Source organism: Teleopsis dalmanni, chromosome 2 (assembly GCF_002237135.1).
Source record: "Teleopsis dalmanni isolate 2A chromosome 2, ASM223713v2, whole genome shotgun sequence".
Taxonomy (NCBI): domain Eukaryota; kingdom Metazoa; phylum Arthropoda; class Insecta; order Diptera; family Diopsidae; genus Teleopsis; species Teleopsis dalmanni.
In genome coordinates, this window is record NC_051847.1 from 216,983,876 (window position 1) to 216,995,963 (window position 12,088).

Below are 12,088 nucleotides of genomic sequence, written 5' to 3' on the forward strand. Positions count from 1 at the left end.
TTAGACAAAAAGAAACTTGATACTTCATCTCTTTTCAGTTAGCAACCGCATTCTGTCATATCTGACAGTTCCATTCCATTCTTCTATATGTAATAGTAGCGCGGGCCAACATTTTCCTTTCGGTAGCTGTAACTATAATTTTTTAAATTTTACAGAATAAAACGGGGTTCTATCTTATTTGATCATTTCTTGCCTTTTATAAAGCAAAACTCTAGTGTTTTATTTAATAGCTGTAACTAGTACATTTTTTACATTACAGATGAAGCTGTATTCTATCTTTTCTGCTAATCCTATCTAGTTCTTAAAGTAATGGTAGTCATGTTTTATCTACCTATAACGTATACTCTGCCTTACTAAGCAAAAAGAGTTTTATCTTTGCAATTATTTTTTTAAACGTTTATAATTCTCATACTATTTGCTATGACATACTATAGTTTTGTATTTTTTTTTATTGATTTGCTTGCAAGGAAGTAGGTCCAAAAGACCTTTGTACCTTAACTCTAATGAAAGTCACTAGTGTGTATATTTAAGCTTACTGACTTTTTATTTTGTTGAGAAGAAATTAAGGATTCTCGAGCTAAATTGTGTTAGTTGTCAGTTTCCTACTATGAATTTTCGAACCCAGAGTAAAACAAGATATTTGACGCTGAGGTCTTTGATTATCTGGACCATTTCGTGAAGACTATGAGTTTTTTTTATTTTTCATGCTTTCAAGTTAAAAAATCTTCACAGCAACATTATTGTGTTTAGACAGGGATACTTAATTTAAGCAGTCGTTAGTTGCAACTCAAATTATATTTATTTTAAATGCATTTATTTCAATAAAAGTAAAATAATTTAACATTAAATATTAAATACTGTTTTCTTGCAGTATCTTATGATTTTTTTTTATATATTTAAAGTTTATTTAAGTTAATTTAAACACAAAATCCACAACACATTGGGAAGGAAAATATGAAGTGAATATCTCTTGCCATGGCCATCACAACAAATTTATAATATCAGCATTCTATCCTTACATCCTTTTTTCCACTTTTTTTTGCTGTTGATTTTACAATGAAATTCAATGAGATATTTTTTGACATTTTTCCAATTTACCTTCATATTCAAGTTTCCGAGACTTTTTCTCATTTTTCCACATGTATTATATATGCTTCAATCAAATGGATATGCGGTATTCCTTTTTTTTTTTGCTTCTTTTGGTGGTTTTTCTACATATCCCAATAGATATGTTCTTGTGTGTTTATATCCTTTCGAACACATAACCTAACTTCTCCGAGTAGTTACAGTATTTCTGTGTGACAACAGCTGTTTTGGCATTTAGAGTTTGCCACTTTTTACACTTCACACTTGTCACATCGCCACTATCCAAGCCCCTCACGCTCTCCATGCTGTCTGCATTAAGGATTTCCTTCTTTCATACACTTTTGATGACATTCATAAATTTACCCATTTTTATGTTGCCACTAAATTTATGTTTTTGTTGTGAATTGATGACGTTTTGATGTTGACGTACTTGTTCCATTTGATTGCAGCTCATTTAGAAAATTGCACAGTTTTAGCATCGTTCAGAAATATTCGTTTTGTATGGCATGTTCTTTTGTGAGCGGTAATGGCAGCCATTTATGACGTTTATTTGCTGATATTATGTTGTTTTTGTATTATAATTACAATCATTTACGGGGAATTTGTTAGCAATTCGGATCAGTTCATCGCTATATTTGACTTAATAATATCTTCTATTCTTGTGTCTTGTTTATTTTTGCTGTTAGGTCGTCCACCGCCGAAAGTAACCTGGTGGCGTGATGATACTGAACTGATTGGTACTAGTCATACATCGGTGGAGGAAGGTGTTACCGTTATGGTGAATCAACTGCTAATAGGCACCACAACACGCGAGTATTACGGCACAAAGCTAGAGTGCAGAGCGCAAGGCACTAAATTGGTACCGCCAGTAACAAAGGAGGTTACTGTGCAAGTACATTGTGAGTCGAAATGAGATAAAAAAATATGCTAATTAATAATTGTAATAATAATAAATATTAAATGTTTATTCTAGTAAAACCCGTGCGAGTAAAAATAGTCACACCCAACGATCTACTGACGGCAGGGCATCCGGTTCCCGTGCGTTGCGAGTCGTGGGGTTCATACCCAGCAGCTAAAATTACTTGGCTACTCGATGGCGAGCCAATAAGAAATGCTGAAATGACTGTGCACACTGACAAGGAGGTAAATATATTTTTATTATGGCTTTTTATACAATATGTAAATATCAAAACATATATTTTTAATAAAATAAATTTCATCAACAGCTAAGAGACAATTTAAATTAATTTTTCCTTTAATATTAAATTAAACCTAAGTCGGGACATGTTGAATGAAAGTCCACACTCCAAATCGACTTACTGAAATTACTTCCTCTTCTGCTCTTGTTCATAGGAACACTTAAAGAGATTAACAACCAAAATGTTTTTTGACAAGACTTATAACTACTTTGACATCCTTTTAATTGTACCGGTTTATAATTTCTTAAAAGGCTCACTTCCTTGTTAATAGTATGTGGCAGTAACTTGTAAAATGTGCTACATAAAAGCTATTATCCTGCGATCTTCTTGATGTCCGTCAGTGAGTGTAGTACGACCATGCTTAATCGTATTGGCCCTGGATGACGGGCGAATATCTTAATCTTCAAATGTCAGAACAAGTAAACCGATGCACTATTGTTGTTGTAATCCAAGTCGAAAATTGCAACAAACGAAAATCTTTTTTTGAATTTCCTGTTGTACCCAACCAATTTACACTAAATTGTTCCTAAGATTGCAAATCTATTTCCGATATATATGCCATTTGACAATGTACAGAAAAATTCTATGCATTGTTCTTTTTAATGATAAAATATTACTTTTCTCTAAACATTTAAATAAATATTTAAAATGTTTATAACAGCTTTTTAATTATTTTTCTTATTTTTGCGTTATAATTTATATTTAGGATGGCAACATTACTACAAGCATACTTACTCTAAAAGTAACATCTGAGAATGATAATGGCGAATTGGTATGTCGTGCATCGAATCCTTGGTTTTCGGGCGGTGCAATTGAGGATAAACGAGTCATACGTGTGGCATGTGAGTATGAAGTTACTATGGAAAGTTAAAGATTTGTTCTCTACCGTTTTAATTTTTATACATAATAAACCAGAAATGGTCAGCTGTTGCGCTAATATGATAGGAATCAAAAATAGATTGAGCATTTAAACAATCTCAACATTTTTTTATACATAAAAACATGATAAATTGCATATATAAGAAATTAAGTTATTTGAAAACCTTTATAAAACACTCCTTATATTGTTTATTCTTATGAGCTATTTGAAGCTATAGGTTAGAAACTGAATATGTCATCCATAATCCATTTTTGTGGTGCTGTAAGCTGCTACTGTTTAGCATAAGTGTTAAAAATATGTTTGGATAACTGCGCAAATTTGTGGACTTATTGTTTTTAATTTTAGACACAGTGCGAATTTTTGTTTAAATAATTTAACATTGCATTGAAAGCACATATCAGTTATTCATTTAGTGTAAACATTCAGAAAAATATACATTTATTTATGTATTACAAACATATAAAATATATCATTGATTTATATTGCCAATTTAAAAGAGAGATTCCAAAACATCTGTATAAATTAAAGCATCTGTAAAGGTTCGAGTAGTATTGCGACGAGCTACGGAAAACTGGAGGGCTCTACGAAAATTAAATATATAATGAGATGTAGTTCTTATATTATGTTCATACAAATAGATTAAATAGAACAGCATTATGAGGCAACGTCAATTGTGAAATGTTACTTTAACGGCACAAAAAAAAAATTATTTTTGTAACAAATTATAATGAATGACGAAAAGTGGATTTATTTTGAAAACTCGAAGCGAAGCAAATCTTAACCTTTATCTGGTGAATGCGGTCCAGATACACCAAGAAACACCAAGAGCGAATCGCTTCGGCAAGATGATCAGGCTTTGTGTCTGGTGGGATCAGAGCGGTATAGTGTATTATAAACCCTTGACGCCCGTCCGAACCATTAATGCACAACGCTACCAGTACCAAATGATTAATTTAAATCACACATTAATCGAAAGACCACCGAAATGGGCTAGACCACATAGTAAAGTGATTTATTACACTCGCTGTGCTACATAACAAAGTCAGTAAAAAATACCTTGAAATCCCTTAGGTGGGACATTCTACCGCATCCGTAGTATTCCCACAACCTGGTCCCACGTGACTATCACCTCTTTGCATCAATCGGGCACACAGTCGTTGAAGAGCACTTCAGTAATTTCAAGGATATTAGAAAATGTGTTCGACAAATGGTTAGCTCTAAAAGACAGGCAATTTTACTGGTATTCATAAATCTGTAGATGTCCATGTTCAACATTTTGAGAAAAATAAATAAATTTCACTTGAAAATTGCATACACACAACTGGTAGATATTTATAACAGGCAATACTTTTGGATACTTTTCAGTAAAACTTTACAAACATTTCGGAATTCAGTTCTTTCAGCTTCAAACATTAAACAATAGTTCATTCGTGTTATCTTTAGTTAGGATTTAATAAAAATCCTGTTGTAACGAAACAATCACAGTAGCTATTAAAAAAAACATATAACGAATCGTTATTTACCAAATGAATGTAGATTTTATAAGATTTTAAATTTCATACAATAAAGAAATATAAAAATCATATGTAATTTATTATTTTTTGTATTGAAAATATCTTTTGATACTGACAAAGACTTGCCTACTTAATTGCAAACAAAAATAGTGTATTCTGATTTTCGAACCTATCTGAACTTTAAAATCGCACCATCATAAATAAATAGGCTATGTTTGACCTTGATCTTGTACCGCTCACCAACCATAATTGTATCTTTCAATTTAAAAGCATGAGTTTTGGTATTCCAACGATTTCAATATATTTTTTCCCAAAAATATAATTCCAAAAAAGCCTTCGGTTTCTGCTTCTTTTTTTCGCTCTACTTGAAATCTTATTAGATTAGCAATTTACTTCAAGCAAATCCAATTGTAAAAGTTAAGCATGTAGAGAAGGAAAAATACTCAAAAGGTTCATCTGCTCGTAACCAAAGTTGGTTTAATTTTGTGTGCCATTTTAATAATTCACCAGGAAACGTCAGCAGTTTCCTTTAAGTTGCTTACTGAATGCGAGTACTTAATTTTCCTAGTCCCTACTCTCTACTTTTCTTTCCATCTTTTTAGTGTCTTTTTTGGGAAGAATCTTTTTTTAATTTTATTCTTTTTACTATCCTGCTGCATACACAAATAATGCCTTTGTATTAGAACTACACAACCGTAACTAATAGGCACATTTACTGCGTTCACAAAGGATATGCAGAAGGAACAGCGGCAGCAGCAGCAGTATTGGCAGTATTACCACCAGACATACTGTCAGTAGTCGTTGCAATAGTAGTATTAGTAGAAATGGTAGTGGTAGTGGTAATGGAAGTGGAAGTGGAAGTAGTGTTAGTAATGTTCAATATACACTACTCTATGGTATTACAATAATAGCGTAAGTATGCTCTGATTACAGCAATTGCTTTTTAGAAATATTCGGTAGTCAGTGTGCCACTGTAGTCAGTTGAAGGAGCAACGGAAAGAGTACACACAGCTTGAGTTAACTATACTATTTGCACTCCTGCCGCTGCTACTTGCTTTATATTGGACACTAGAATGGTACTTTCTCACTTCACTGTGCCATTGTTTCTCGTATTATCCATGCTACGCAATTTTACGCCATTTTTATATTTGCAGCACCTTATGACCCATTTCAATTTATTATTTTGACTTTTATGATGCAATTTGTACCGCTCATTAAATTTTCTAACAAACTATAGAACGAGTAGAATGACTACAGCTCATAGAGGCGCAACGAAATTTTTATATGTACGTATTTCCTTTATAATTTCCTCAACTGTTTTGCTATTTATTTTATGCGTATTTTATACATATTAAGTGTTATTATATTTATATATATATAAGTATATGCACATATATATAATATAAAAAAAATACATTATTTTCATATAATATTTTTTTTCATACCCTGTTCATAGATCCACCAACGGTGTCGGTACATTTGGCTAACGAAGACCCCAGTCGAGTTGTGACCAGAGCTGAAAGTCAAAATGTTACGTTCAAGTGCCGAGCAGATGCCAGGCCACCCGTTACCTCATATTCATGGTTCAAAAATGTAAGTTCAACAACATATCTCTTCCTAGTTTGCGCTACTTTAACTACAACTTTTAATTTAGTGTTTTGGTGTGTGGCCAAATGAGCGAAAACTACAACCAAAACTGCAAAAAAAAGATAATACGAAAACTATAAAAAATTGTGTTGAAATTGCAATACTTGAAGAAAATAAAAAAAGTGGAAAAATAGCAAATTAAGTAACACGAATAGTTTCAGTTTTTAGAAAACACTGCATACTAACATCAGAAACTGAAACATTTTGGTATAGCTATACACAGTGCTTTCCATAGTCCAGCAACCGGAACAACGTTTAGACACCAAATGTCCACAGCATATTAACACCAAACTTTTTTGCTCTTCCACTTTGTCTATTTTCTTTGGATTTAATTTTTCTATTTTTGTGTCCTTTTTAATTCCATTTTCTATTTGCTTCCAATAAGCGAAATCCTTTTATCCAATATTTGGTACTTTACTCGCCACAACCAAAAGTAACACCCAGAAATATGTTTCACATCTGCTTTTCGTACTGCCCGCACATTTCGTTTATTTATTTGCCGCTTTGATCCTCGTGCGTAAACGCAAATTGCCGTCCCACCAACTTGGCCAGAAGTCCCTCTATGTCCTTTTCTCAATATTTTTCTGATGCCCTTATAATCAATTTTTTTATGTGTTGGCCTTTGTTGTTGGCGTGGCTTAAGCAGACTATTTGTGGTCTAATTTAATTTGAAAATTGTTTGGTAAACCGCGACTTGTCCTTTGTTTTCCGCACATACTAAGACCATTTGCTTGGTCTTTAAGTATGTTTTGGTGGTCAAATTGAAAACTTTATTTTAAAAGTTGATACAAAAATTTCATTAATACGTTTTTCCTTTATCCTTTACAAAATAAGTTAATAAAATTACAAGCAATGAAGTAATTGCTAAAGAATTTATTCTATTCGAGTCTCGTGTAATATAAACAACGTTTTATTTAATATCAAAAAGAACTGATTTTTCAGAATTAGTAATTAATTGAATTTGAATATTTTACGAAAAACTAATATTGTTTAAAAATGAAGAGTATATCCTTCAACTCATAAGTTCCTATTAGAAATGTTTCAAAACTTCAACGATATAATATAGGTCAAGCAAAATCATTTCCTATTAGTTTTTATACCCTTACGTGGAATATAATATCAAATTACTATATCTCTTGAAAAAAAAAACACAAAAAGTATTAATATTAATGAGGAGGATTTCAGATCTTCTTTCCTTTTCAGCTACCTCAAAGATTTCACCCCATTTCCCGTAATATCAACTAACGTTTTGCTATTGATAACATTTATAAAGTAGCTTACTCGCGATATTTTGTGTTGTGATATTATACATAACATATTATCTTGGATAGCAATCATGATGTCACAGCTATACTTACTCTGATCGAAAACGAATCTGCGATAACGTGCTTAGCGGTGAATAAGAGCAAACCGAAATATATGACGGTTAGTAGGTCGCTAGCGACTATACTTTCGAATCTGTCAAGGAATTCATATACCTTACCATCACCGTAACAAACAATAACGATTTCAGTGTGGAACTTAGACATAGATTTACTATTGCCAATAGGTGCTAGTATGTAGAGATCTTGCTCTATAGAAAAAACTTATGCTCTATGGGTCGCATATCCTTCATATACTTCTACATAGCCCACAAGCACGGAAACTATCACAGAACGATAAAGAAGTACTGGGAATTTTTGAGGGAACCATTCTTCCTAAGACTTCTTTGAGTTAGCGACGACTACTGCATCCGAATGAACCACGAGATGTACAAGCTTTATAACAACTTTGATGTAGTTTAGCGAGTTAACATTCAGCGGTTTTACTAGTCATATCGTGAGAATAGATAATGATGCTCTATCGGAAAGGAAACTTGGTGGAGAAATTCCTAGAAGTATATCGTATCTCTGCTGACGTGATCTAGATGCACTTGATGTACGAGACTGGACAAAACTCGCATGTAACAGAGGTGCCTGGAGAGGTGTTTTAAGTCAGGTCGATACTTAGTAACAGTCTGTTATGATCACTTAAGGAAGGAAGGACACGCATTATATTATTTTTTGTTTTTCTGCATATTATGTCTCATTATTTTTTATGCTGTAATCCAACACTTTTTATTTCTAATAGAATATATCATTTTTTTGTGCTGTAAAGTGCTACAAGTACTAGTATTGTCAATTTGTCAGAATGTCCATGCAAATTTGTGGACTTATTGTTTTCACATTTAAATATAATAACCAAAATATATATTAATTCATAAATTTAAAAGCACTTTCCAAAAGTACTTTTTAAATCTTGTAGAGTTAAGTTGTGTGTTTCATTGGATTAAACCAAAGCTTGGTCTATATAGCACACACGCAATTTAAATTAATTAAATGTGACTTACATAAACTTATGAATATATATATATACGAGTATATAATACTTCTGCAAAGGTTTTTATTTCGCAGTTATCTTTTTACTTAGTTTTACATTTCGAAAGGAGCAAAAAAAATACATTAAAACCAAAGTACCTCTTAAGCTCATACAAAACCATTATTCAACGTGCAGTGCGACATAATTCCATGATGTATTGCAACGTATACCGCATTTTAATCGAAAGAAGCAAAATTATAAACTTGGAAGCAGTTGAACAATAGCAAAGTCAATGGTGGAGAAGGAAACAATATGATTGTACGTTGAGAACGGTTTTACTGACCTAAAGTAAACAATTCTTATTGCAGATATAGTAGGAGGAAAGATATATAATAAGCATCAAGTGCTATTAATCATAACAGATAAATTCTAAAAAAAGTTCATTGCTCTGGAGTAGATGCCCACACAACTAACAATAGTTATCAGTAGTGAGGATGTCTATTAACAATTACATAAATTGATAAGGTAGATCTTTAATTATTGTACTTAAAAAAGTTTCATGACACTAAGAATAATAAAAGTTATTGCATTTCTGAGTTAGAAAACTGACGATTTGAACCACTTTGGTGCTCTCCTAGACTCTCCTATTTCTCCTTAAGAGAAATAGTTAATAGAAGAGGTGAACTACTTCAGCTTGCCATTAACAAATGGAAAATATTTAGGTCATGTGTAACTTTTGGTTATCATGGCCCTCTTACAACAAGACTCGATTCTAAGAACCCATTCAAAGAGACCGAGTGTTTGCTGCAAAGCTTACTGCAGTTCTTACTATTCCCAGAAATCTCTGGTGTGTAGGAATACACGAAGAAATTCAAGGCTGCCTATCAATCGGACAAAGTAGCGAATATTCCGAGTTTATATTTCAATTCAATGCATTATGAGAATCAATAGATAATTCCATTATTCTCTTCCAAATTCCTCGCAACTGAAACTATAAAACCTATGAACCCATAAAACTCAGTTTTTAAATCGATTTGACTTTCTTCGCTTCTATTGAGCAGACGAGCCAAACTGTAGCGCCTTCAATATACCATACATCCTCTCCACCATTTGTCCTCAGTTGACTGAGCCTCTGGTCGCATATATAAGTGTACTGTGCATATATACGATACAAATATAGGACTGACTGCTCGGTATATGCATGAGGAGGAGAATATATGAAGCAAAAAATGTTATAGGAAAACCGGAAGACAATGCACATATCCGTTTTTAATCTTTTTCCATTAAGCAAATGTAGAAAAAATATGTAAAATGAGAAAAAATTTACATAAAAAATGTGGTTAAAATGAAGGCGAAGTGAAATGCAAGTAACAAGAGGAGGAAACAAAAAACACGATAGACAAATAAAAACTGAAGATGTAAAATAGTAGAAGACACAAAAACGCAGAAATGCAGAAATATGCGAAAAAATGCGGTAAATAGAAAACAAAAGCTTAAAAGGATTTGTTTGCATTAAAATGCAGGATCAAAAAAAAAGGATTGTAGATGAAACTGCAGCACAACAACGGCGGTGGCGAACACAACTTGGAACAAATATGCGGAAAAACGAAATTAAAAAATAAATAATATAAACGCATGTTAGTGGGAATAAATTTCGTTTCCGGCAATGACAAATGTAACCGGAAGTAAATGCAAAATGCAAATAATGTAAGCGGCTTAATGCATTCGTGCACTTATGATAAATAGCAAAGTTTTATGCTAGACATAGATAGTTTTTGCAATTCTCTTTTTAAAAATAGCAAAAAAAAATACGAAAATAAATTATTTTAAATTAATTGTGTAAGTTTTTTTTTTAACTATATTAATGACAAATGAGTTCCACACCCCTTGTTGTTCTAAATTAATTTTTATATTCAGTAATAATACCTAAGTCAACAACAGATTTAATTAATAAGGTTATTTAGCGTTACAGCAGTTAGAATTAGAAAAAGATAATGCAGATCTTATTATTCCGAAGCCCACAATAATTGTTGGCAATAACTTATTATATGATTTACACTAGCCTAAATGGAATCCAATAGTAATTATACAAAAACATACAAGTTTATTTTCATTATCCTTACAATCAGACCATTCAATTGTCATATAGTGTAGTTAAAAAATTATCACAATAAGATATTGTACCGAAGTACGTTATCAAAAAGCGGCGCTTAGTTGTATGCACTCGTAGTATTATGAAACTACTTAACAAATAGTTTTGTGAGACTTAGATATAAATCAGCAGAACGTTCCTGAGATGAAAGTTTTTTTCCTCATCTATTATTAGCAACTTCTCAACCGAAAGTATGTTTCATTCTTCATTCTGAAAAGTTGACTGACGTTTAACTGATTTGTGTTAATTAGAGTATACAAGATTTACATTTCGCAGTGCTCTGCTTCACTAACATAGAATCTAAATCTAATATTAATAATGTTTAATACTAACTGACAAAACTATTTTCTTATTTAGCATCAGTAAATATGAAAAATTTATCAAATTTCACAAATTACCTACATGAGGTGAATAGTCTATCTACTTGCCTATTACTGAAGCCAATCAACTTACCAACTTACAAGCAATTAATTTATTATGAGAGTTAAGAGAGTTCTCTTAACTTAAGATACTGATCTATTTAGTTTATTTATTGGTTTACAATAAAATTATCAATAGCCACATTAATAATGAAATATTTCTTAAGGCTTATATGCCTAAATAAATGCTAATTTATAATGAGATGATAACCACAATACTTCATTTGTTGCGGCGTGTGTGCCTAAATATATACTAAATAACAAAGATTAAACACCTAAACAATTTTAAGATAAGTCATCAGTTACATTGCCATATTTGAACAATAAGAAATTGGAGTTTACAATTAAAATAATTGAAGTTATCTAAAAGCAGCTTGAAAAAGTATAGCCTCTGTATCTATCGAATGCATGCCACCAAAAAGTGGAAATGGCATAATTTCTTTTTTTGTCAATGCATTTATTTCCTTAACTATTTATTTTTCTTATATTTAAAAACTGCTTCCCCTCAATTAAGGTTCCAATTACCATTTTGACCCGTTTTCTTATGAAAGGTTTTCACATAACTCATCAATTGATAGCAGCATTCCTTTAAAATTACCCATACATTAATCATGTATCACTCAAGTTGGAAGATGGACATGTTATTTGTAAGTCACTCGCAAAGTTATGTCGAAAACGATTTTGAGAAGTGAAAAAAAAGGAAGAAAAATGTTATGATTTTGACATAACCGACAATCTTCGTAGAACAACGAGAAGGCAAAAATTAATAATTTATCATGCATAGTGAAAACCAAGAAAAACTCATAGATACTTTTTTTCTTCTCTAAATATTAAAAAACGTTTGAAAGAAGAAA

The 12,088-nt window shown here is 31.9% G+C and overlaps 2 protein-coding genes across 2 annotated transcripts in view; both read left to right on the plus strand.

The window, feature by feature from the left end:
• LOC119676741 (E3 SUMO-protein ligase RanBP2-like) overlaps positions 1-298 on the plus strand; it is a 34,117-nt gene extending 33,819 nt beyond the window's left edge. The window contains exon 10 of the mRNA XM_038087997.1: positions 260-298. Coding sequence (XP_037943925.1) covers positions 260-298 — 39 coding nt within the window. The remainder of the gene's footprint in view (positions 1-259) is intronic.
• A 309-nt stretch (positions 299-607) lies between these two features.
• Positions 608-12,088, plus strand: part of LOC119676742 (hemicentin-1) — a 437,106-nt gene continuing 425,625 nt past the window's right edge. The window contains exons 1-5 of the mRNA XM_038087998.1: positions 608-626; positions 1,773-1,985; positions 2,060-2,229; positions 2,992-3,127; positions 6,136-6,272. Coding sequence (XP_037943926.1) covers positions 608-626; positions 1,773-1,985; positions 2,060-2,229; positions 2,992-3,127; positions 6,136-6,272 — 675 coding nt within the window. The remainder of the gene's footprint in view (positions 627-1,772; positions 1,986-2,059; positions 2,230-2,991; positions 3,128-6,135; positions 6,273-12,088) is intronic.